At 39.5% G+C, this 27,872-nt stretch overlaps 1 protein-coding gene across 2 annotated transcripts; it reads right to left on the bottom strand.

Moving 5' to 3' along the window:
- Positions 1-605: 605 nt before the first annotated feature.
- On the bottom strand, positions 606-27,860 carry AK3 (adenylate kinase 3). Of its 2 annotated transcripts, none has more exons than XM_059071926.2 (5): positions 27,503-27,860; positions 15,852-15,971; positions 14,722-14,894; positions 13,956-14,074; positions 606-3,578 (listed from the first exon to the last, which is right to left on the bottom strand). In XM_059071926.2, the coding sequence occupies exons 1-5, from the start codon at positions 27,651-27,653 to the stop codon at positions 3,458-3,460; spliced, it is 684 nt and encodes a 227-aa protein (XP_058927909.1). In that variant the 5' UTR covers positions 27,654-27,860; the 3' UTR covers positions 606-3,457. The 2 variants fall into 2 exon arrangements, with proteins under 2 accessions (XP_058927909.1, XP_066897685.1); XM_067041584.1 differs by lacking the exon at positions 606-3,578 and adding an exon at positions 10,925-11,242 and having other exon boundaries at positions 27,503-27,792.
- Between the last annotated feature and the right edge of the window lie 12 nt (positions 27,861-27,872).

Genomic DNA, 27,872 nt, shown 5'->3' with positions numbered 1-27,872 from the left:
GTCCAGGTCTTCTAAGAAGCTGACTCATCTAATAAGTATTTATTTGCTTGCTTACTATGTAAGCTCATTGGGGGGGAGGGTACAAAAATAAATAAAAGTTGATTATGAATTGCTTACCATCTAATAATGAAACCATTCTCATAAGCCTTGAAGAATTAGATTTAAGGTTTGATCTTTTCTAAGTATGAAAATAATTTTTTAAAACTCTCACATATTTCACTTGTTTCTTTAAATGGCATGATTTGTCATGCTATTTACTCTTCAAACACTTAGAGTCCTTTGGTAAAATATGACATCACCAGACTGATTTACACTTTGTCCTGCAATTTGACATGCATGATAGTTTAACTTTTTACTCAATGCTATACGGAAAAACGTGATCATTAGTGAGCTAAAGAAAAAAAAAAAGCTAGAGCTGGGTGTGGACTCTACAAAGCATATGGGCTTTCACCAGAAGCTTTAAACACAGCTAAACTATTCTGTGTTTAAAATTTTTATAACCTCTAAAATCAGAATCTTGAATTGCAAAGATAGGAAGGCTATTTCTGAAGTTTCCCAGTGTCTTGGATTATTTTCTTCTGTTAATGAAAAGACAACTTATAAACATGTTTTAAAATACAGATTTATTGCTGTTGGTTACAGTATTACAGCAATTTAATATAATCTGAGGTCTGTAATTACCATGATTTGTTGTTAACATAGGTAAGTTTTGTCACAAAGTATGAATGTCCAAAATATTTTGCTCAAATACCATTGTAAATAGCTGGAGGGGAAGCAGCTGTGGGGTAGGGTTTAGAAATCTGAACTATTTCAAATGGAATTAAATAAGATTTCTGGATGGTACTAACTGCCACTTTGCATTTCCCACAGCACATTCTGCTTATGAAAGGTGTACCAGAATAACTTGTGGTACTCTAGAAAATAAGGTAATGGGTTGAAGTCTTATTAACTTTTAACTAAGGCATAGTAGCTTCTGGCCATGGCATTCAACTCCATGTGATACATAAATCATAATAGTTATAGCAGAAAACAAATTCTTTTTGTAATAGTGCAGGCGTTTCCCAAAGTAATGGATGTTATGTGCAAAACTTTGGGTTGTTTTGGGAGTGGGGAGGGAATGATCACAGGAAGAAGGGTCTTAATTTTCATAGCTATGTTCTTCTATCCCTTTTTGATATCCACATCTCCTGAAGGTGTCAAGAACGCCAGTTATGGCTGCAGTACTATGGCAGGAGATAAAGTGTAAAATGAAACCAGCCTATGTACCTAAAACAGTACTGTTTTAAGACAATTATTATTTAGAAAGCAGACACTAATTCAGAAGCAAATGAGACATCAGGGCAGCAGAAGGGAAGGTGAGATAGAGTGGGCCCTGTGAATTACCAAAGACAAAGTAATATCCACAGTTCTAAATTTTCATTTAATTCTAATACACTGATATTAATGTATGTTTGATAATTCATAAGTTTAGTAGTTTCCAACATTTTTAGAATGCACATAATATTAACATTCAAATAAGGAATTAAAGGAAGTTTTGTGAAGGATGAAATATTTACCATCATACTTTTTTAAAGCCTTGGTACATTTTTGAAAGATCAATATTGAATTTTTAAAAATCTAAGAAGAGTAAGGTTTTTTTTCCCCACAAGATATGTAAGAATCGCTTGCTGGCATTTGTATTTTCAATGCCTAGAATAAAATGGGCCAAATTTTCAAAGGCAGTTAATAATTGCTTATATGATGACTTGTTTCATTTCATCTAGCACCAAGTAAGAGATTGAAGATATCGTCGGATTTCTCCTTCACCTCTCATTGCCCTGCTCTTCCTACCAGGCCACCGTTTAAGCACGCATCCCGGTGCCCCACTAAGGAATCAAATCATTTTCATTTAAAAATGGCTGCTCAGATTACATTCACCGGCAGAATTCTTCCCCATTAAGGTAGGACAGCAGTTAACACTAGCAGGTGTCAACTTCTTTGATTAGGAATAAAGAACTCTTCCAAGCAAAATCAGTTTCCTGTTTTTTTTTTTTTTAACATGTCATGTAAATCCTTTTAATTGCTACACCTTTACTCATTATGATTGTTATTTATGTCAAGGGAATTTTCCCCAGGCAAACATGATTGATTTCCTAATGAAAAAGTATGCTTATTTTACGTAGTGCCATGGGTTTTCTCTTATGCTTCTTTCTTTCTGTCTCTCTCGCTTTCTCTTTCTTTCTTTCTCTCTCTTTATTTGTTACTCATCAAGGGAGATCATACATGTGGATCAAAAAGAGAAACTGGCAAGTAGATCCTAAAGCACACATTTCTTAACCTGAGTAACACCTGAAAACATGAGTTTACATATTCTATTGAAAATTCAACTTTGGTGCTTTTGCAAGAACTTAAGATGTCAATTTCTAACAAATCATATCCCTCAGTACACAACTATTTTCAAAAGAAAATAAGTCATAGAAAAATATTTTCCTGTATGCTGCTAATCAATACATTTTTATAGCAAATTGAAAATCTGGAGTAAACTGAAAGTATGTTTAACAACAAAATATAGCATATATGGCTACTATAAGTTTCCTAGTGTAAAGTGTAAAAAAATAATAGACACCTCAATTAGAGTCAGGAGACCGGAAGGGGGAGCTCTCATGACTTGTGAAGATACTAGAGCCCAACAGAAGAAGACAGACTCTCCTTTCCTGGCAAGGACTCAGCCAATGAAAAGCCACGGACTCTTCATTTACTATAGCCCTCCCAACTTCCTTTTCCCTCTATAAAAGCATTCTCCTTCCCTTGCTGTGAGGAGGACTTGCACATGGCTCACCGTGGTTGCAGACCCCAAACTGCAATTATCTGCTGATCTCAAATAAACGCATGTTGCTGGAGAAATATCTGCCAGTCTATTTGTTTTAGGTCAATAAAAAGCAGCAGTGAATTTGCATTCTGCAACTAGTCTGTAAATCCCGTTGCTTTTTTTCTGGAATTCTGTAGACAGTGTCCCACAAAACTGTGTACCACAGTACTAGAGATCTCTTTTTTAGCATCAGTTTACACAAAAGCCTCTTACAAGACACTTTGCACAAGTGACATGGAATTTTTTTTTTTTTTTACTTTTCAAGAAAAATAAGGAAACTATCAACCACTCCTCTTCAGAACAAAACTTAGATTATTACCAACTGCTCTTTTAATTATGCTCAGTAATTTTCAAAAGTTTAGTTAGATATCTCTGATGTTTTTAAATTGTGCATCCATAGAAGATAACTGGGTAAAACACAATAGACATTTCAAAAGATGAATCTTCACATCTGACTCATTTGGCACATTCTTAATTTCCAGAATAAAATCAGCAGAAATAAAACACAATTTTCAAAGAATTTATACATGCCAGAGTCTTAGGACAATGAACTTCTAAATGCACAGACAAGGAGCTTCTGCTTGTCTTACTAGTTATACGCACTTTTCCTCAAGGAGTAACTGATGCTTTCTGGTTTATTTGTGGAACTTTTGTTTGTAGGAAAGCATATACATATGGCCAGATCTTGTTGGTTTCTGTTCCGGAGAATGTTTCCAACACCCCTTTTTTCCTAAGGATGAAAAAAACAAACAAACAAAAGACAGGTCTGACAGCATAAAAAAAAATCACAGGCCAATATCACTGATGAACACAGATGAAAAAATCCTCAAAAAAATATTAACCAAATTCAACAGTAAGGATCATATGCCATGATGAAGTGGGATTTATCCCAGGAATGCAAGGTTGGTTCAATACCTACAAATCAATGTGATACACCACATTAACAAATTGAAGAATAAAAATCATATGATTGTCTCAATACAGGAATAGCTTTGGACAAAATTAAACATCTATTTATGATAAAAATTCTCAACAAAATGGGTATGGTGGGAACATACCGCAATGTAATTAAGGCCATATATGACAAACCTACAGCCAACATCATACTCAATGGTGAAAAGCTGAAAGCATTTCCTCTAAGATCAGAAACAAGACAAGGATGCTCACTCTCACTGTTTTTATTGAATATAGTATTGGAAGTCCTAGCCACAGCAATCAGACAAGGGAGGTGGGGAAAGGAATCCAAATTGGAAAGGAAGAACTAAAACTCATTTTGCAGATGACGTGATTCTATATATAGAAAATCCTAAAGATACCACCAAAAAACTGTTAGAGCTAATAAATAAATTCAGTGAAGTTGTAGGATACAAAATTAATATATAGAATTGTTGCATTTTTTTAATATTTAAATTTTATTTTTTTATTCAGCAGGTTCTTATTAGTGATCTATTTTATACATATTAGTGTATACATGTCAATCCCAATCTCCCAATTCATCCCATCACCACTACCACCCCCACCACTTTCCCCCATTGGTGTCCATACGTTGTTCTCTACATCTGTGTCTATTTCTGCCCTGCAAACTGGTTCATCTGTACCATTTTTCTAGGTTCCACATATATGCATTAATATGCAATATTTTTCTCTTTCTGACTTACTTCACTCTGTATGACACTCTCTGGATCCATCCACGTCTCTACAAATGACCCAATTTCATTCCTTTTTATGGCTGAGTAATTAATATTCCATTGTATATATGTACCACATCTTCTTTATCCATTTGTCTGTCTATGAGCATTGAGGTTTCTTCTATGACCTGGCTATTGTAAATAGTGCTGCAATGAACACTGGGGTGCATGTGTCTTTTTGCATTATGGTTTTCTCTGGGTATATGCCCAGTAGTGGGATTGCTGGGTCATATGGTAATTCTGTTTTTAGTTTTTTAAAGAACCTCCATACTGTTCTCCATAGTGGCTGTATCAATTTACATTCCTACAAACAACAGTGCAAGAGGGTTCCCTTTTCTCCACACCCTCTCCAGCATTAGTTGTTTGTAGATTTTCTGATGATGCCCATTCTAACTGGTGTGAGGTGATACCTCACTGTAGTTTAGATTTGCATTTCTCTAATAATTAGTGATGTTGAGCAGCTTTTCATGTGCTTCTTGGCTATCTGTATCTCTTCTTTGGAGAAATGTCTATTTAGGTCTCTGCCCATTTCTTGATTGGGTTGTTTGTTTTTTTAATATTGAACTGCATGAACTGTTTATATATTTTGGAGATTAATTCTTTGTCCATTGATTCGTTTGCAAATATTTTCTCCCATTCTGAGGGTTGTCTTTTCGTCTTCTTTGTAGTTTCATTTGCTTTGCAAAAGCTTTTAAGTTTCATTAGGTCCCATTTGTTTATTTTTGTTTTTGTTTCCGTTACCCTCGGAGGTGAATTTAAAAAGATCTTGCTGTGATTTATGTAAAAGAGTGTTCTGCCTATGTTTTCCTCTAAGAGTTTTATAGTGTCCGGTCTTACATTTAGGTCCCTCATCCATTTTGAGTTTATTTTTGTGTATGGTGTTAGGGAGTGTTCTAATTTCATTCTTTTACATGTAGCTGGCCAGTTTTCCCAGCACCAATTATTGAAGAGACTGTCTTTTCTCCATTGTATATCTTTGCCTCCTTTATCATAGATTAGTTGACCATAGGTGCGTGGGTTTTTCTCTGGGCTTTCTATCCTCTTCCATTGATCTGTATTTCTGTTTTTGTGCCAGTACCATACTGTCTTGATGACTGTAGCTTTGTAGTATAGTCTGAAGTCAGGGAGTCTGATTCCTCCAGCTCCTTTTTTTTCCCTCAAGACTGCTTTGGCTATTCAGGATCTTTTGTGTCTCCATATAAATTTTAAGATTGTTTGTTCTAGTTCTGTAAAAAATGCCACTGGTAATTTGATAGGGATTGCACTGAATCTGTAGATTGCTTTGGGTAGTATGGTCATTTTCACAATATTGATTCTTCCAATCCAAGAACATGGTATATCTCTCCATCTGTTAGTGTCATCTTTGATTTCTTTCATCAGTGTCTTATAGCTTTCTGAGTACAGGTCTTTTACCTCCTTATGTAGGTTTATTCCTAGGTATTTTATTCTTTTTGTTGCATTGGTGAATGGGATTGTTTCCTTAATTTCTCTTTCTGATCTTTCATTGTTAGTGTATAGGAATGCAAGATATTTCTGTGCATAAATTTTGTATCCTGCAACTTTAAAAAATTCATTGATTAGCTCTGGTAGTTTTCTGGTGGCATCTTTAGGATTCTCTATGTATAGTATCATGTCATCTGCAAACAGCGATAGTTTAACTTCTTCTTTTCCAATTTGTATTCCTTTTATTTCTTTTTCTTCTCTGACTGCCATGGCGAGGACTTCCAAAACTATGTTGAATAACAGTGGTGAGAGTGGACATCCTTGTCTTGTTCCTGATCTTAGTGGAAATGCTTCCAGTTTTTCACCATTGAGAATGATGTTTGCTGCAGGTTTGTCATATATGGCCTTTATTATGTTGAGGTAGGTTTCCTCTATCCCCATTATCTGGAGAGTTTTTATCATAAATGAGTGTTGAATTTTGTCAAAAGCTCTTTCTACATCTATTGAGATGATCATATGGTTTTTATTCTTCAATTTGTTAATATGGTGTATCACATTGATTGATTTGCATATATTGAAGAATCCTTGCATCCCTGGGATAAATCCCACTTGATCATGGTGTATGATCCTTTTCATGTGTTGTTGGATTCTGTTTGCTAGTATTTTGTTGAGGATTTTTGCATCTATATTCATCAGTGATATTGGTCTGTAATTTTCTTTTTTTGTCGTATCTTTGTCTGGTTTTGGTATCAGGGTGATGGTGGCCTCATAGAATGAGTTTGGGAGTGTTCCTTCCTCCGCAATTTTTTGGAAGAGTTTGAGAAGGATGGGTGTTAGCTCTTCTCTAAATGTTTGATAGAATTCACCTGTGAAGCCATCTGGTCCTGGACTTTTGTTTGTTGGAAGATTTTTAATCACAATTTCATTACTTGTGATTGGTCTGTTCATATTTTCTATTTCTTCCTGGTTCAGTCTTGAAAAGTTATACCTTTCTAAGAATTTGTCCATTTTTTCCAGGTTGTCCATTTTATTGGCATAGAGTTGCTTGTCGTAGTCTCTTATGATGCTCTGTATTTCTGCGGTGTCTGTTGTAACTTCTCCTTTTTCATTTCTAATTTTATTGATCTGAGTCCTCTCCCTGTTTTTACAGAATTCTGTTGCATTTTTATACACTAATAAACTATCAGAGAAATTAAGAAAACAATCCCACTAACAATTGCATTAAAACAAAAACAAAACCCTGGGAATAAATCTAACCAAGGAGGTGAAAGAGCTGTACTCAGAAAACTATAAGGCACTGAAGAAGACACAAAAAAATAGAAAGATATACCATGTTCATGGATTGGAACAATATTTTTAAAGTGACGATACTACGCAAGGCAGTATACAGATTCAGCGTAATCCCTATCAAAATACCAATGGCATTTTTCATAGCACTAGAACAAATAATTCTGACATTTGCATGGATACACAAAAGACCCCGAATAGCTGAAACAATCTTGAGGAAGAACAGAGCTGAAGGCATCATGCTCCCTGACTTCAGACTATAATACAAAGCTACAGTAATCAAAACAGTATGATACTAGCACAAAACATAAATCAATGGAACTGAATAAGCAGCCCAGAAATAAACCTGCACTTGTATGGTCAATTAATCTATGACAAAGGAGGCAAGAATATACAATGGGGAGAAGACAGCCTCTTCAGTAAATGGTGTTGGAAAAGCTGGACAGCTACATGGAAAAGAATCAAACTGGATTACTCTCTCACAGCGTTTACACAAAATCAAGGAGGATTAAAGACTTAAATGTAAGACCTGAAGCCATAACACTCCTAGAAGAAAACAGAGGGAGTATGCTCTTTGAAATCAGTTTTAGCAATATATTTTTTTGGATCCGTCTCTTCAGGCAAGGGAAGCAAAAGCAAAAATAAACAAAGGGGGCTACATCAAACTAAAAAGTTTTTGCATAGCCAAGGAAACTATCAACAAAATGAAAAGGCAGCCTACTGAATGGGAGAAGATATTTGGAAATGATTTATCTGATAAGGGGTTAATATCCAAAATATACAAAGAACTTATACAACTCAACATCAAAAAAATAAACAATCTGATTAAAAAATGGGCAGAGGACCTGAACAGACATTTTTCTAAAGAAGATATACAGATGGCCAACAGACACGTGAAAAGATGTTCACCATAACTAATCATCAGGGAAATGCAAATCAAAAGCAAAATGAGATATCATCTCGCACCTATTAAAATGGCTTTTATCAAAAAAACAACAAATAACAAGTGTTAGTGAGGCTGTGGATAAAAGGGAACCATCATGCACTGTTGGTGGATATGAAAATTGGTGCAGCCACTATGAAAAACTGTATGGAGGTTCCTCAAAAAATTAAAAATAGGGGCTTCCATGGTGGCGCAGTGGTTGAGTCTGCCTGCCGATGCAGGGGACGCGGGTTCGTGCCCCGGTCTGGGAGGATCCCACATGCCGCAGAGCGGCTGGGCCCGTGAGCCATGGCCACTGGGCCTGCGCGTCCGGAGCCTGTGCTCCGCAATGGGAGAGGCCAGAACAGTGAGAGGCCCGTGTACCACACACACACAAAAAAAATTAAAAATAGAACTGCAATATGACCCAGCAATTCTACTTTTGGGCATTTATCCAAAGAAAACAAAAACACTAACTCAAAAAGCTATATGCACCTCCATGTTCATTGCAGCATTATTTATAATACCCAAGATATGGAAACAACCTAAGTGTCAGACGAATGCATAAAGAAGATGTAGTATATATATATATAATGGAATATTATTCAGCCATAAAAAGAATGAAATTTTGCCATTTGCAAAAACATAGATGCACCTAGAGGGTATTAAGCTAAGAGAAGTAAGTCAGAGAAATATAAATACTGTATGATTTCACTTGTGGAATCTAAAAAACAAAACAAATGAACAAACATAACAAAACAAAAACAGACTCAGATACAGAGAATAAATTGCTGGTTGCCAGAGGGGAGGGATACAGGGGAATAAGGGAAATAGGTGTGGGATATTAAGAGGTAGAAACTTTTGGTTATAAAATAAATGTCATGGGGATGTAAATACATCATAGGGAATATAGTCAGTAATATTGTAATAACTGTATGGTGACAGTAATGACTTATTGTGATAATTTTCTAATAAAAAACTATTGAATCACTATGCTGTACATCTGAAACTAATATAATATTATAAGTCAATTATACTTCAATTTTTAAAAAATGAAAGAAAAAAATCCCACAGGTCTCAGTTTTCCTAATGAGCTTTTCAAAATGATTCTTAAAAGATGAGAGTGTAGATTTAAGGGTGTCAGTAAGTATAGGTCTGTGTGATCAAGAGAGGAAGGCACTTGGCTGGGTGTTGGAAAACCTAGATTTTGGTTTCAGTTGTGCACTCTGGCTAACACAAATGGTCACTTTTAAGATGCACTTATCATTTTTTGAGCATGTGCTAAGTGCTAATAATTCATTTAATCCTCTTTAAAGCTCAAGTTTCCTTATTTTACTGATAAAACTACGTGTTAGGGATGTAAAGCAGTAACCCAAATCACCAAAATGGTAGGAGGTTTCCAAACACAGGTCCTGCCAAACACCAGAACATCCTTGGCTTTCTTTGTCTACTTACCCCTTTGCAAGACAGCTTTCTAATACTTGATTATCCTTCCTTCTTTCACTTCGTTTATTTTTTCTCTATGCTCTCCTTCTGCATTTTAGGGAAAAGGGAATTTTAAAACGTTGTTTTTATTGTGTTTCCTATTGGGTTTCTCTATTTCTCCCCAGGCAGATTTGTCTGGCTTGTTACCAGGCCAGCAGGCAAAGTTTATTCACTCCAGTTTCCTGGGGGTTCAATGGTGAGAAGTATTAGAATCCAGGGGCTGCTTTTCAAAACAGACAGATTCCTGCCAGAGATTCTGGCATTCCTCTCATTTACCCTCCTCCTCCAGCAACTCATATACACACTGGCTTAAAGGCTGCAGAAGAGCAAATGAAGAACTCTGGTTTATTACTTTCTGAAAACAGGATCTGTCATACTTCTGTAAACTTTTCACTAGATTTTAAGATGTTTCACTGGGAACAAAAGTATTCCTTTCTGGATACCTCATAAGATTTGCCAGTTAAGACTAAGTTAAATAATTCCCACTGTTTTCTTGGTAAGAAACACCTGCTAAAGCCCTCCTGCTTCTAAATTCACAGACATCTTGTAAAACTTTCAAGAGAACAAGCTTCTTGACTGTTGGAAGCCTCTTGAAGAGCCACCTTAAAGTCAAGCCAATGTCAGAAGTGGGTTAATTACTGAAGGAATGACTACAGGCACCTATTCAGTCCTAAAGCTGTGTACCTTGGACGAACATGTGTCACCTTAATTTCTACGCAATAAAATGGAGCCAGCTTCAGCTATTGGTCCTCTAAAAAGTAAGAGCATCATGTTGCTTGTAAACACAGACTTAATTACACTATCAGATGTCCCACAGCTGAGAAGAGTTTTGAGCAACAATACAACTGTCGTATTCGGTATTTTATTTTATTTGGAAGTTCAAATTTTTTTTAAATTTAATTTTTATTTTTTTAACACCTTTAATGGAGTATAACTGTTTTACAATAGTGTGTTAGTTTCTCCTTTACAACAAAGTGAATCAGTTATACATACACATATGTTCCCATATCTCTTCCCTCTTGCATCACCCTCCCTCCCACCCTCCCTATCCCACCCCTCTAGGTCGTCACAAAGCACAGAGGTGAACTCCTTGTGCTATGAGGCAGCTTCCCACCAGCTATCTAACTTACATTTGGTAGTGTGTATATGTCCCTGCCACTCTCTCACATCATCACAGCTTACCCTTCCCCCTCCCCATATCCTCAAGTCCATGCTCTAGTAGGTCTGTGTTTTATTCCCATCCTACCACTAATCTCTTCATGACATTTTTTTTTCTTAGATTCCATATATATGTGTTAGCATACGGTATTTGTTTTTCTCCTCTGACTTACTTCACTCTGTATGACAGACTCCAGGTCTATCCACCTCATTACAAATAACTCAGTTTCATTTCTTTTTATGGCTGAGTAATATTCCATTGTATATATGCGCCACATCTTCTTTATCCATTCATCTGTTGATATACCCACACACATATGGTCACCTTATCTTTGATAAAGGAGGGAAGGATATACAGTGGAGAAAAGACAGCCTCTTCAATAAGTGGTGCTGGGAAAACTGGACAGCTACCTGTAAAAGTATGAAATTAGAACACTCCCTAACACCACACACAAAAATAAACTCAAAATGCATTAAAGACCTAAATGTAAGGCCAGACACTATCAAACTCTTAGAGGAAAACACAGGCAGAACACTCTATGACATAAATCACAGCAAGATCCTTTTTGACCCATCTCCTAGAGAAATGGAAATAAAAACAAAAATAAACAAATGGGATCTAATGAAACTTAAAAGCTTTTGCACAGCAAAGGATACCATAAACAAGACCAAAAAACAACCCTCAGAATGGGAGAAAATATTTGCAAATGAAGCAACTGACAAAGGATTAATATCCAAAATTTATAAGCAACTCAGGCAGCTCAATAACAAAAAAACAAACAATCCAATCCAAAAATGGGCAGAAGAACTAAATAGACATTTCTCCAAAGAAGGTAGTCGGTATTTTAAAATAACAATGCAGACTCTCACTAAGGCTGCTGCAAATACCACTTTTAATTGTTGGTTAAGTCTATTCCTAGTTCTATGTGCAGGAGCTTAGAGGGAAATGCTTTGATTGATGGCAAGAGGTAGCAAAAGCAGAAGCGGAGAAAGACTAGGATACTTCCTGAAATAGGGACCTGGGCCATACACTTCATCTCTACAGTCTTCCCATATTCCCTTCCCACATTTTAGATAACTAGTCCCTACGGCCACTGTATTTCCACTGCATTCTGTTATTACCTCTGTTAATAGCCTCACACTGTTTTTATCTGCTCAGCATCAATGTGTTCTCCCTTCTTCTGGTTACTTTTGAATGAATAACAAACGCCTTTTAGGGAAACAACCTTTTCACCAAACTCAGTCTGTGAGATTCAGATGGTACTGTCCCTACTTCCCAGACTCAAGGATGGACATGATCAGAGCTAGTTAGTGCCAACTCCAGGACTTTTGCAGGCAAAGAGGCTCTCTTTTCTGCTGGGGTAGATAAACTGGTAGGAGGTGAGCTGGAATGTTGAGGTGCTCACACAGGGAAAGCCCACCTGAGATTGAAGCCAACATAAGGAAATGGAGTGACTGAGGCCTGATGACACTGTTTGAACACCTGGATCCAAACCATCTACCTTTGGACCCTTTGGTTACATGACCTTTTGCTTAAGCTAGGGTGAATTAGGTCTCTGATTCACATAAGCACGTGTCACACTGTATGATGAATGTTGTTTACCCAGCACTTTTCCTCATAAAGAAGGTGAGTTTCTTTGGGGCTGGCAGGGACTGGGTCTAATTATCTGTGTGGACCAGGGGCCTAGCTAGCACAGTGTCAACAGAGTAAATTATAATCGTTACCACTGAGTGATTTAACAGTGCCAGGACTGCTGTAAGTCTTTATAGGGGCTCTCTCACTTCACTCCTTTAACAACCCTATAAAGTGGGTACTATTTAATACTGCTCTGATTTTACAAATGAAGAATTTGTGGCACAGAAGTTGAAACACCTTGCCCAGGGCCACACAGCTGGTAATCTGCAGAGCCAGGCTCAATCAGTCACAAAATTATAGTAACAGCTACTCCCTTGTAATTTCACCCTCCAGAAATAACTATTAAAATAATTTGGAGACTACTGCTTCAGAATTCACTGCATAGTTACCCCATTACAACAACAACAATAATAGCTAATAATCATATAGTGCTTAATATGTGTCAGACACAATTCTAAGAGTTACACATATTAACTCCATCTTTCAACCCTCTAGTCTCATCCCCCTTTTACAGTGGAGAAAACAGAGCAAGAGGTTAAGGTCAAGTTAATAAATGGTGAGCTGGGATTTGAACTTTGGCACTCTGGCTCCAGAGTCTGTGCTGGCTCCACAGCACTGTGGCTCCACAGCACTGTCCTGTCCTAATGCTGAGTCATTTTTTAGTAAGTGAATGAATGAAAGGAAAGTGAATGTAATCAATCCTCTGTTAGGAGAGGGGAAGGCTGAGTAAAGAAACGGAATTGTTTCTTAGCCTGAGTCAATTATTAATTCAGTAGAGTTCCCATATTTGTGGTGGGATATGACTTCCCTTAAGAGTTAACAAAACTATGCTTGAATATAAACTTCTAAAGACTGTTTGGCAAATAAGTGATCTGAGGGTTATGTCCTTTGAGAGTCTTCTGTGCTGTAGTGCCCTCTATTGTCACAGGGAGTGGGCACCATTAGGTTTGCCTCCCCGGCATTCATTCCAGCCCTCCCTCCACTAGACAACAGAGTTTGGGTGAGACTGACCCACTCCCTGCTCTGGGTGTGGACCAATGAGTGTAATCTCTCCCACCCCAGTGACTGGTTCAGGAATGGGCAGTAACCTAGGCCTAGAATACAAAGCATTCCCTGACCACAGTGGCTGTTCAAGTTGGTTCAATCTAAGGCTTTTGTTCACTGGGGGGAAGGCAACCCCTCAGCCTTTCATAAAGAGAATGCTGTGGCTGTTCCTGGCAACCATGTGTAACTATGCAGGAAGCCTAAAGACAGAGCCAATACAAAACAGAGAGAAGAGCAAAATTCTGATCAAACCTAGGGACAAATGAAGCCCAAACTACCTTCTGGACTTCTCTGTTACACAAGCAAATAAATGTCCTTTATTATTTAAACCAATCTGAGTTGGATCTTCTGGTATTTTAGCACTTTGGCTATAAAGCATGGATAATCAGAAAATGATTTAGTGATTCATCATACAAGAGAAGTTGTGAAAAGTGACCAACTCACCGGTAGTATTCCAGGACGGGCTCTGTTTGGGCTTCGTAAGCCTTCAGTCTCTTGACCACCGTCTCTGGTCTATCATCCTCACGCTGAACGAGAGGCTCCCCAGTCAGATCATCAATGCCCTAAATGGGAGTTAGAAGATGCTGGCATCAAATATCATATTTTTGAAGGATATTTTTATAGGTAGTTAACTGATTTTTAAACAGACATCTATGCAAGCACCAAACAAAAATGTGTTTTTAAATAAATGCAATCAAATCCAAATCCAGGTCATTGCAACACAGAGCCATGAGATCCCACAATCATTTCCACAGTGTCAATCACCTTCTCTTTAGAGCAAAAGGTTTTCTAAGCAGCCTCTAGATAATTTTATATTATATATTATATTTATGTTATATATTATTATATATATTATATTAAAAACATATATATACAAAAAGATTCAGCTACAGACTGGGAATCTCAACTGCAAGCCCTAAATAACCCAAGGTGTCATTAATCTCTACTGCCCAAATTTCTAACACACTCCCTGGCACAGAGTAGGAAATCAATATATGCTTTTGAAGGAATATCAAACCCCCGTTGCTCCTGGGGATGCCTTTACTACCAAGCTGACTGGACTAGACCAGTTGACTACACCAAGTAACCTGAGAACATGGCCTCAGGAGTTTTGGTCATCCAAGGGTATCCAAGGTCATCTGTGAGTGCAAGAGGACTGGAGACAGTTGGCTACACGGAAGGCCAAGTCAGTTGCCCCCTAAATACTCACCATGGTTTTGGGAGGGTTGAATTCGATGTTGTAGACACGGCCGCTGCCTGGATGGATCCAGCGAGCAGTGACGCGTTGCTTGATGACCTCAAAGGGCACGTTCAGATTAATCACTGTGTCTATCTGATAAGCTCTATCCAGGGCTTCTGCCTGTGGAAGTGTCCTTGGAAAACCTTTAGAAAGTAAATTAAAAATGAACAAAGGAAGAAAGAGCCATGGGGAGAAAGGGATGAAGGAAGAAAATTAGTTAATATTGAGCAATCTGAACAAAAGCAATAACTCCAGGAAGGCTGATGGCAACCTTGTTGTAGTTGTAGGGCAACCGTGATAGTTTTATATGTCAACTTGTCCAGACCACAGGTTGCTCAGATATTTGGTCAAACAGTATTTTGGGTGTGTCTGTGAGGGTGTTTGGGGGTGAGATTAACACTTAAATCAGTTGACTGAGTAAAGCGGACTGTTATCCCTAATGTGTGTAGGCCTGGACAGAATAAAGTTGCTGGCCTCCCCAGAAGATAAAGGGGAATTCCTCCTGCCTGATGGCCTTGCAATTGGGACATGGCTTTTTCCTGCCTTTGAACTCAAACTCAAACATCACCTCTTCCTGGGTCTTATCTGCCTTCAGACTGGAACTACACCATCACACCACCAGCTCTCCTGGGACTCCAGGTTCCTGACTCGCTTTGAAGATTTTAGGGCTTGTCCACCTCCATAACTGTGTGAGAGAATTCCTTATAATAAACACCTCTCTCTAGAAACTAAAAATCAACATATCCTCAAGGATCCCGCCACACCTCTGGCTGGGGAATGTTTACAGCTGATTGTAAGTTACTCTCCAGCCTTCCTTCTTCCTTTTGTGATCCTCCCTTATCCTAAATATTCTCAAAAAGCAGGGAAGGAACAAAAAGTCATATCTGAAGGAGCTTAGAAATCATGCAGTCCACTTCCCTCTGTGCATTAAAAAAAAGAAGCAGGCCAGAGAAGATGACTGGCTCCCAAGGCCCCAGGGTGGCGAGGGGCAGCACTCAGGCCCCCTGACCACCATCCATGTCTGTAGCACATGAAATCCTCACTCTCCTGTCTGCACGCATCCTTTTGGGTAGCTGAAATGTTCTCAATATTCCACTTACCATCCAACAGCCAGCTATACTGGGTGAGATTTTTCAGCTCATGAAGGACCAACCGAGTCATGACATCGTCTGGGATGAGCTTCCCTTGGTCAATGAAAGTCTTGGCTAACACACCAATTTCTATAGCAGAGGCGGGAAAAAAGGCAAGTCAGCAAGTGCATCTATTCTACCCCATTCTAGGCCTCTAGGAAATTGGTTACCTAAAGACGCCCCCTGGATAACACACTCATTTGAAAATGTGCATCATCAACTTTTGTGATAAAAACAGAGATTACAAAATAATCTAAGCCTATTTCAAAATCTCCATTACATAAAAATAATGGAAAGCTATAAACCAATATGTTAGCAGTAGTCATCTCTGTGATAGAATTATGTTATCTTTTTTTTTTTTACATATTTTCACTTTTCTGTGTTTTTCTAAATTTTCTATGGGAAAAAAAATATATACTAACAAATTATTTTCTTTTTAAATAAGAAACTGAAATAGTCATTATTTTTGTTTTTTTGCGGTAGGCGGGCCTCTTACTGTTGTGGTCTCTCCCGTTGCGGAGCACAGGCTCCGGACACGCAGGCTCAGCGGCCATGGCTCACGGGCCCAGCCGCTCCGCGGCACGTGGGATCTTCCCGGACCAGGGCATGAACCCGTGTCCCCTGCATCGGCAGGCAGACTCTCAACCACTGCGCCACCAGGGAAACCCAATAGTCATTATTTTTAAGTGGCTCAGTTTAAGTGCCGGCAATCATGTTACTATAGAGATTTTTCTAATCCTCTAAAAGAGGTGCTGCTGTCACAATTCAGTTTTTGACTAGATCAGCACTGTGATCATGTTACATTTTTATTAATAAAATACCTGAAAAGAATTTATGAACAACTTTTAAATGTTACCTATAATTGTATGTCATTCTTACACAACAGTATTTTCATTTCCTCATCTCTTTCCAAACTATTTACACACATTCAGAATTTTTAATGCCACTGTAAAAACCTATGTACTTATAGTTTTGTGTTCTTTTTTCACTTAGCATCATTTTGTAAATACTTTTCAGTGATTTTATATAGTCATTTAGTCATTTTTGGTAACTAATACTCCATCAATATATATCTATGTTTGATAAAAATATACTCTTTTGGACTTCCTTTGTGGCACAGTGGTTAAGAATCCGCCTGCCAATGCAGGGGACACGGGTTCGAGCCCTGGTCCGGGAAGATCCCACATGCCGCGGAGCAACTAAGCTCTTGCACCGCAACTACTGAGCCTGCACACTAGAGCCCGTGAGCCACAACTACTGAAGCCCACATGCCGCAACTACAGAAACCCACACGCCCTAGAGCCCATGCTCTGCAACAAGAGAAGCCACCATAATGAGAAGCCCGAGCACAGCAACGAAGAGTAGCCCCTGTTCACCACAACTAGAGAAAGCCCACGTGCAGCAATGAAGACCTAACACAGCCAAAAAAAAAGTCTTCATGAAAAAACAAAACTCTAAAAAAAAAAAATTAAAAAATATATACTCTATCATGGCAATATATACTGTTGAACATTTAAATTTTTAAATTACTCTTGATTTTTCCCTACCACTTCTGCTTTTAAAGATCTTAACACTCTTTCTTTTTTCTTTCTTTTTTTTTTGGGGGGGGGCTTCTGAGTTATTTCTGATGGATAAATTATCAGGATTCAGAGATTAAACAGTCAAAGTTTATGACTGTTTTCATGGATACCAAGCGGGGAGAGGGGGTGGGATGAATTGGGAGATTGGGATTGACATATATACACTGCTATGTATAAAACAGATAACTAATGAGAACCTACTGTATAGCACAGGGAACTTTACTCAGTGCTCTGTGGTGACCTAAATGGGAGGGAAATCCAAAAAAGAGGGCATATATGTATACACATAGCTGATTCACTTTGCGGTATAGCAGAAAATAACACAACGTTGTGAAGCAACCATATTCCAATAAAATTTTTTTTTTAAGTTTATGACTGTTTTCATAATTCTTGGTATTGATTGACATACTGACTTCAGAACATATCCTAAATTGTCAAATTCATGAAACTTTAGATTTCTAACTAAGCACATTAACTACATAGAAATTGGCTGCCATTTGGCAGGTGTACTGCTTGGGTTTATAAACAGCATCTGGAAGAGGCCCTGTGTTTTGAAAGCGCCCAGGACTCTCTAAAATACTCTCTTGGAAAGGTCCACATACTTAATATGTGTGCACCTCTCTGTTGTCAGGGTTTTGACCACTGCTCTGGGGGACAAAGAGCTCAAACTCCGTATTGAGGAAAATTGTAATTCTCCAGGGCTGAGTCCCTAAAACTAGAATTGATCCCTCCCCTCCCCTCTCATTCTTCAGGCCAAGCCCTCAACTAATGGCAACAAATGGATTGAGATGATGGGATTAACTAATAAAGTACTTAATTTTATATTAAGTATAAGAATAGCCTTAAGAAAAGATGATCTGTTCTTGCCATTTCAACACTGTACCAGAGACTGTAGCCAGGGCAATGAGTCCAGAAAAAGAACAAAAGGCATCCAGAAAGGAAGAAGTAAAATTATCTCTATTTCCAGGTGACATGAACTTGTATTTAGAAAATCCTAAGGAATCTACTAAAAAACTATTAGAACTAACAAATGAGTTAAGCAAAGCTGCAAGGTACAAGATCAAAAGTATACAAAAATGAACAATATGAAAATGAAATTAAGAAAATTCCATTTACAGTTGTATCAAAAAGAATAAAAAACTTAGCAATATACTTTTTTTAAAAAGCACAAACCTGGTAATCTGAAAAACACAACATTGTTGAAAGAGATTAAAGAAGACCTAACTAAATGGAAAGATAGTTTATATTCGTGGATTAGAAAAGTTAATATTAAGATGGCAAGACTCCTTGAAAATATAGATTCAATGCAATCCTATCAAAATCCCAGCTGGTGTCTTTGTAGAAACTGACAAAATGACTATAAAATTCATATAGAAATGCAAGGTATCTAGAATAGCTCAAAACAATCTTGAAAAAGAAGAACAAAGTTGGAGGACACACACTTCGGATTTCAAAAGACTGTTTGTACTGGCATAAGGATAGACATAATGTTACTATGAATATTCATATATAAGTTTTTGTGTGAACACATGGAACAGAAATGAGAGCCCAGAAATAACCCCTCATATTTACAGTCAATTGATTTTCAACAAGGATACCAAGCCAATTCAATGGGGGAAGAAGTAGTCTTCTCAACAAGTGATGCTGGGACAACTGAATATCTATACACGAAAGAACAGGTTAGGTTAGGTGGGCCTCTACCTAACACTATATTAAAATATTAACTCGGGGGCTTCCCAGGTGGTGCAGTGGTTGAGAATCTGCCTACCAATGCAGGGGACACAGGTTCAAGCCCAGGTCTGGGAAGATCCCACTTGCCGCGGAGCAACTAGGCCCGTAAGCCACAACTGCTGAGCCTGCGTGTCTGTAGCCTGTGCTCTGCAACAAGAAAGGCCGCGAAAGTGAGAGGCCTGCGCACCACGATGAAAAGTGGCCCCCACTCGCTGCAGCTAGAGAAAGCCCTCGCATAGAAACGAAGACCCAACACAGCCAAAAATAAATAAATTAATTAATTTAAAAAAAATAACTCAATATGTATATCACAGACCTAAATGTAAGAGCTAAAACTACAAAACTCTTAACTAGACTTCATTAAAATTTAAAAATTTTATGCTTCAAAGAACACCATCACCAAAGTGAAAATCCAATCCACTGAATGTGAGAATATTCCTGTAAATCATATACCTAATAAGGAACTTTTATCTAGACTATCTAAAGAATTCTTACGACTCAGCATTTAAAAAGGAAATCCATTTTTTTTAAACGGGCAAAGGATCTGAATACAAAAAAACATATACGAATGGCCAATAAGCATGTAGAAAGATGCTCAACACCATTAGTCATTAGGGAAATAACAAATGGAAACCACAAGGAGATATCACTTCACACTCACCAGGATGGCTGTAATCAAAAAGACATAACAAAAAAAAAAGACATAAGTGTTGGCAAGAATGTTGAGAAATTGAAACCCTCATATATTGCTTGTGGGATTATAAATGGTATAGGCAATCTGGAAAACAGTGTGGCAGTTTTTCAAAGGTTTAAACAGAGTTACTACATGACGCAGCAATTCAACTCAGGAATATTTTCCAAGAGAAATAAAAACATAAGTTCACACGAAAACTTATATGTGAATGTTCACAGCAACATTATTCACAATAGCCATAAAGTGAAAACAATCCAAATCTTCATCAAATGACAAGTGGGTAAATAAAATGTGGAATATCCATACAAAATTATATTGTTTAGCCATAAAAAGAAGTGAAGTACTGATACATGTTGCAAAGTGTATGAACTTTTTTTTTTGGCTGCATTGGGTCCTTGTTGCTGTGCACAGGTTTTCTCCAGTAGTGGCGAGCGGGGACTACTCTTCATTGTGGTGCGTGGGCTTCTCATTGCTGTGGCTTCTCTTTGTTGTGGAGCAAAGGCTCTAGGCACACAGGCTCAAGTAGTTGTGCAACACGGGCTCAGCAGTTGTGGCATACAGGCTCAGTAGTTGTGGCACATGGGCTTAGTTGCTCCGCAGCATGTGGGATCTTCCCGGACCAGGGCTCGAACCCATGTCCCCTGCATTGGCAGGTGGATTCTTAACCACTGCACCACCAGGGAAGCCCCAAAGTGTATGAACTTTGAAAACATGCTAAGTGGAAAAAGCCAGACACAAAAAACCACGTATTACATCACACCATTTATATGAAATGTTCAGAGTAGGCAAATCTAGAGAGACAGAAGGAAGATCAGTGGTTGTACAGGGCTGGGAGCATTGGGGGAAAATGGAGAGTGACTACTAATGGGAATAGGGTGTCTTGTTGGGGTGATAAAAATGTTTTAAAATTGACTGTGGTGATGGTTGCACAACTCTGAATGTAATTTTAAAAAAACACTGATTCATAGTTTAAGAGGGTTAATTTTATGTAATGTGAATTATATCTCAATAAAGATTATTTTTTTTAAGTAGGACTTCCTTGGTGGCACAGTGGTTGAGAATCCACCTGCCAATGCAGGGGACACGGGTTCGTGCCCCGGTCCGGGAGGATCCCACGTGCCGCGGACCGGCTGGGCCCGTGAGCCATGGCCGCTGAACCGGTGCATCCGGAACCTGTGCTCCGCAACGGGAGAGGCCACAACAGTGAGAGGCCCGCGTACCACAAAAAAAAAAATAAATAAAAAAATAAAATAAAATAAAAATAAAAACATGTTGAAACAAAATAAAATAAAACTAGGAAAACAACAGGAATGAGTCAAATGATAGCTTTACACCCAATCACGGGCTTAAAAAAAAAAACTTTCTCAAATAATAAAGACTGAGTCAACATAGTGGTTACCTCTGGGGGGGGCAGGAAGGAAATGTGATGGGTAGGCACATATGGGGACCCTGAAAGTACTGGTTTTCTGTCTGATGGTAGGTAACTGGGTGTTCATTTTATTCTTCTTCTAACCATCAAAGAAATTATAATACTTTCATGCATGAGATATTTCACAAGAATTATACTGAAAATCAAAACATCCCTTGACCCTGGTCCTCCCTCCAACCATCACTCAATCTGACTCCTCTTCAGTGAAGCACCTAGAAAGAATTCCCATTCCAGGTCTATATTCCTCCCCTTCCCACTGTGCTTCAGGATAGAATCTCAACTCAAGAACTGTGTAAAGGTCCAAGTGGGTCTGGCCTCATCTTATCTCTCCCCCACCTACCTCCCCACCGTTTCTACCCCACCCTCAAACCATGGCCCCAGCAAGGAGCTCCACATACTCTGGGTCCTCCTAGCCTTTGCACAAGCCTCTTTCTCCTCTCTGTTGCCTGATAAGCTCTCACTCATCTTTCAAGATACATCTTAAAGGGTCCTTCATGATGAGGTGTCCCTCAACCTCCAAGGCAACCAAAAGTTCCTCCTCTGGACTTCCATAATGTCACAGACTTACCTCTGTTTGAGCACTTATCACACTGCTGAAACTACCTGTTTATATGTTGGTATGGACTGCATTGTGTCCCTTAAAATCCATATGTTGAAGCCCTGACCCCCAATGTGGCTGTATTTAGAAATGGGGCCTTTAAGGAGGTAATTAAGGTTAAATGAGGTCATAAAGGGGAACTTTAATTCAATATGATTGGTGTCCTTACAAGAAGAGGAAGAGGAAAGACCACATGAGGACCCAGTGAGAAGGTGGCCATTTGCAAGCCAGGAAGAAAGGCTACACCAGAAACCAACCCTGCTGTCACTTTGATCTTGGACTTCTAGCCTCCAGAACTATGAGAAAATAAATTTCTATTGTTTAAGTCACCCAGTCTGTGCTATTCTGTTATGGCAGCCTGAGCAGACTTACGGCCATCGGCCTGTCCATGTTCCAACTGTGAGCACCTGCAATGAAATATATTTGTCTCTGTATCTCCAGTACCCAGCACACACTGGGTGCTTGACAAATCCATGGATGGATGAATGGATGGATAGCTGGAGATATGAGCTGCCTGGATTATCCTGGATTCTTTTTTTTTCCAATACATTTTTATTTATTTATTTTTGGCTGCGTTGGGTCTCTGTTGCTGCGCATGGGCTTTCTCTAGTTGTGGCAAGTGGGGGCTACTCTTTGTTGCAGTGCATGAGCTTCTCATTGCAGTGGCTTCTCCTGTTGCAGAGCATGGGCTCTAGGCTCGTGGGCTTCAGTAGTTGTGACTCGTGGGCTCTAGAGCGCAGGCTTAGTTGCTCCGTGGCATGTGGGATCTTCCTGGACCAGGGCTCGAACCCATGTCCCCTGCATTGGCAGGCGGATTCTTAACCACTTAACCAGGGAGGTCCCTATCCTGGATTCTAGCCATGGAATTTTAGAAAGGCCTAACTTACCTTGTTAGAAAAAAAGAAATGGAGCAATCCTCACAGAAAGCAATATTGCTAAAGGTAGAAAACTGTATTTACAGTTTACTATCACTTATGTAAAAAAGAAAAGAACAGAGGGAAGAATAGGTAAACTCTGGGTTGTATGTGCATGAAATAGCTCTGAAAGGATTTTTTCACTAAATGTCCTTTTAAATTTTTTGGAATTCAAAACCGTGTAAATGTATTGTCTATTTTCAATACAAATCAAAATTTTTGCCATTACAAAAATAATTTGCTCTGTCAATATCATTCTAATTAGGCACATCTACGCTGCCTGTGTGTACATACAGAAGTTTTGTTAGACATACAGAAACTTGGGAGCTGATAGAGGCTTTGAGGATTACCTTCTGAGTTCAACTTCCCCAACTTACAAATGAGAACAAATGAGATTCAAAAGGGGTAGCCATCTAGTCCAGAATTATGTCTTTGAGAAGCACTAAGCTGCAGTGCAGTTTCTCAAACTTTGGGCAATCCCATGGCAACCTTACAATTTCTGCCATAGCTGAACTATTATTTACTATATAATTTTCTTTAAAGTGACTCAGCTTTTTAATTTAAAAAAATTTTATTTATTTATTTATTGGCTGCGCTGGGTCTTCGTTGCTGTGTGCAGGCTTTCTCTACTTGCTGCAAGTGGGGGCCACTCTTTGTTGCGGTGCATGGGCTCTAGGCACGTGGGCTTCAGTAGTTGAATCACATGGGCTCAGTAGTTGTGGCTCGTGGGCTCTTGAGTGCAAGCTCAGTATTGTGGCACACGGGCTTATGTGCTCCGCAGCATGTGGGATCTTCCTGGACTAGGGATATTGAACCTGTGTTCCCTGCATTGGCAGGCAGATTCTTAACCACTGGGCCACAGGGAAGTCCAGCTTTTTAATTTAATGAGCTATAATGTTCACAAAATTAAAGGGTTGGTGTGCTAGTTATCATTTTTCAAATACACTTTGAAATAAAAAATTGTATTGATTTTTTATTTGCATTTAATTTTTGAGAAAAATTTTTGAGAAATTTTTTTGTCTACCTAAAATTATCTCATGAACCTCAATTTTGGAAATGCTGCATAATGGAGAGAGTAATTTAATTGGCATACAAGGAGACCTCGGTGTCCACTTTTGTCTCCCAGTGACTGCTTTTTATTATTATTCTTTAACGTCTCCTGAACTCGGTTTCCTCATCTCTAAATGAGAAGGTTGGACTAATGATAAAGGGGCAGACTCAAGTTTCCTGACTACAGGGTTCAGTGGTGGTCTACAGTTAACTACAGGTTTGCTACAGTCAACAGGTTCCCACATATTTCCAGTGTCTTTATCGCATCTGCTGGGATGATTTTAAACTTTAGCTATAAAATACAGCCATGGGTTATATAATACAGCATCATCATGAAATGGTGGTTGGAAAGTAAATTGGCACCATCCTTCCTTAGCATATTTGATGGTACTGTATTTATAGAAATTCAACACTAGGGAATTTATTTGAAGCAAATACGTGGAGATGCTGCCAAATGTTCGTGTACAAGGATAGTCATAACAGTATTAATTATAACAAAGAATGGTTAACCACGTAAGTGTATAATAATAGGAAAATGTTTCAATTAATAATTGTGCAATCTTGATGAAATTAAAAGACTGCTTAGTGATGTGTGAACATGCCCACATAAGTGTGAAAAAAGGTATCTAAGCAATCATTTAGACTATAACAAGTCTGCAAAGACATACAAATGCAACAGAGAAAAAAAGAGAGGGACTTCCCTGGTGGTCCAGTGGTAAATCTGCCTTCCAATGCAGGGGATACAGGTTCAATCCAGGTCAGAGAACTGAGATACCACATGCCATGGGGCAACTAAGCCTGCACACCACAACTACTGAGCTTGCGTGCCCTAGAGCCTGCATGCCACAACTAGAGAAGAGAAAACATGCACGCCACAACTAGACAGAAGTCCGTGCACCCCAAGGAAGAGCTTGTGCTGCAAAGAAAGATCCTGCATGCCTCAACGAAGATCTCACGTGCCGCAACTAAGACCCGACACAGCCAAAATTAATAAATAACATAAATAAATATACATTAAAAAAAACAAAAAAAAAGAAAAAGAAAAAGGAGAATGAAAAAAAAACAATGTAAGAAAAAGCACCAAAGAGTTAATTATAATTGTCTCTGGGTGGTAGAACTCTACAGAACTTTATTTTATTTTATTTTTATTTTTTATTTTATTTTATTTTTTGGTGGTATGCGGGCCTCTCACTGTTGTGGCCTCTCCCGTTGCGGAGCACAGGCTCCGGAAGCACAGGCCCAGCGGCCATGGCTCACGGGCCCAGCCGCTCCGCAGCATGTGGGATCTTCCCGGACCGGGGCATGAACCCGTGTCCCCTGCATCCGCAGGCGGATTCTCAACCAGGGAAGCCCAAGCAGTATTTTTTAAATAAAAGGTTACACCTCTCCTTTGGCTCTGATCCTGGGGGAAATAACCAATCCATTCACAAATATTTTTTGAGAATACAGTCTTAGTCCTGAGATACAGAACATCTGTAATAACAATCTCATGACACCTCCCTCAATTCCATTTTCTGTTTTCTTTGTTAAAGAATTGCCTGTAGAGACTCCAGAAAGAGCAGGCGTCTAAGGCAGGCTGCGCATCTTTCCCAGTGATCCTCTCCTCCCTCCCTTTAGCCTCTCTTTTCATGTTGTGGAGTCAGGAAGAGGATGGCGGGCTTGTCATGGGATGTTAAGGATAAACAACGAGGGTTGTTTCTTAATTTAAAATAAAAGTTTACTTAATTTGCTTTAAATTTAATTTTTTCAATGTTTTGTGTTTTCCCAAGTTAACATATCTTTAACTCTCCACTGAAGGTGTTCTCTAACACGCAATTATGCCTCACTGCTGAGGTATTTTTCAGAGAATTGCTTAAGTATTCTTTACTCCTTCCCACTTTGAATAACCTTGCCCCAAGCAGGTGCAGTACTGGGGATTGTTTATTGTTACCTAATGCAGTATGTTGCATCAAGAACACTACGAAGTGAGCCAAACAGTTTAACCTTCTGAAGTTTAATACTTTATGATTTTTTTAAAGAGCAATGTTAGAAGAGAAAAATAAAAGTAGTAATTCACCAGATTAGGTGATAAACCAAAGAACTCCATGAGACAAGCGAATGTCAGCATTCTGAAACAAACAAACAAAAAACCCACCTAGAAATTACCTATATAACCCATCAATAGGGGATCGGTTAAATAAACCATGGCAGATCGAGCAAATAGATACCTATACAAATGTTAAATAATGAAATGGATTTCTGTGTTTTTGTGTGGAAAAATATCCTAGATATAGTGAAAACACACTGCGCAGAACACATATTTAGCAGGATTACATACTGCATAAAACAAGGGATATACGTATACCCTGTATGTGCTTATACACAAATACAGATTTCTAAAAGCAAGCACAGGACACTGCTCCCCTCTGAAGAATGAGACTGAGGCAGGGAATGAGAGAGTTTTACTTTTAATATAATGTACTTCCATCCTGTTTCCAATCTTTTACCTTGTGCAAAGGGTTAGTCCTAATTTTTAAAAAGAGCTTCAAAATGACTTTGTTTTGGAAAGTAAAGGTCAACACTTTTGAGAGGAAAAAAAACACCTTGCTGTTACTTTTGGAAAACAGCTTTCTTAAGATATTATTTACACAAGATAAAATCCACCCATCATAAAGTGTACAGTTTGTTGACTAGATTTCATGCTGAGTTGCAAGATTTTTTTTGGCATGATAAACAAAACAATCTTTCAGATAACCATGCACAAGAACAGCTTTCGTGTTCTTGTGATCTAAACCAATTTTGTAACAGCAACGAGGGTAAATAATACTTGGCCTTCAGATTATGCGGGAAAGGTCAAAACCAGAAAATTCCATAGCGTTTAACAAACAAACAAAAAGTTAAGAAAGAAAGCGCTGGGCTTCCATGCTGGCACAGTGGTTAAGAATCCGCCTGCTAATGCAGGGGACAGGGGTTCAAGCCCTGGTCCGGGAAGATCCCACATTCCGCAGAGCAACTAAGCCTGTGCGCCACTACTGGGCCTGCGCTCTAGAGCCCGCGAGCCACAACTACTGAGCCCACACGCTGCAACTACTGAAGCCCGCGCACCTAGAGCCGGTGCTCCCCAAGAGAAGCCACTGCAATGAGAAGCCCGAGCACCGCAACAAAGAATAGTAACTAGAGAAAACCAGGGCGCAGCAACGAAGACCCAACAGAGCCAAAAATAAATAAATTTATAAAACAAGAAAGAAAAAGAAAGAGAGCTCTAACAGTTCTCCAAGTGCAAGGGCGGGCAGAGAATAAGCCAAACACAGTTCATGGACCCTTAGGAGCAGCTGCGACTGGGGCTGGACATACCTCTCAAAGCTATGTGGTTTTCCTTAATCTTTGAGCTTCGAATGTGCCCTAACTTCTTAGTGCCTTCCCTCAATAACCCACCTGAAGCTATCCACAGAGGCCACAGGTTTCGGGGAACAGTAGCTCAGCAGCAGCTCGAGGTCTTCCCACCCCCGGGCGGCAATTGGGAGATGCTGCGCCCGCACCCCTGGACCCGCATTCCTGGGACCCACTTCCCGAGCCCCGGTCCCTCCGCCCACAAATCCCTACCGGGACGACAGCGCACAGCCACCCCTCCCGCCCGGACTCCCACCTGTGCCCCGAAGCATATTGTCTCGGAGCAGGTCCCCGCTGGAGAGGTGCTTCAGCTCGAAGTGTTTGGTGATGCGCGAGGACACGGTGCCCTTGCCGGAGCCCGGCGCCCCCATGATAGCTGCGCGCACTAGCCGCGCAGACGCCCCCATGGCCGCCGAGAGAGGCCGGGGCCGCGCGGACAGTGGGGCTTCGGCCTGGCTGCGCGCCCACCCGCTCCGCGGGCCGGGGCCGGCCGGCCGGCAGTGCTGCAAGAAAGCTACGGCCTCCGCGCCCAGGCGCTCCCGGAAGTGAGGCGACAGCCTCCCGGCCAGCCCCACCCACACCCCGCCGGGCTGCCGCGCCCGCCCCTGGCGACCCGGGAAACCCCC

Source organism: Kogia breviceps, chromosome 8 (genome assembly GCF_026419965.1).
Source record: "Kogia breviceps isolate mKogBre1 chromosome 8, mKogBre1 haplotype 1, whole genome shotgun sequence".
Taxonomy (NCBI): Eukaryota; Metazoa; Chordata; class Mammalia; order Artiodactyla; family Physeteridae; genus Kogia; species Kogia breviceps.
This window is presented reverse-complemented; position numbering and strand designations above follow the sequence as displayed.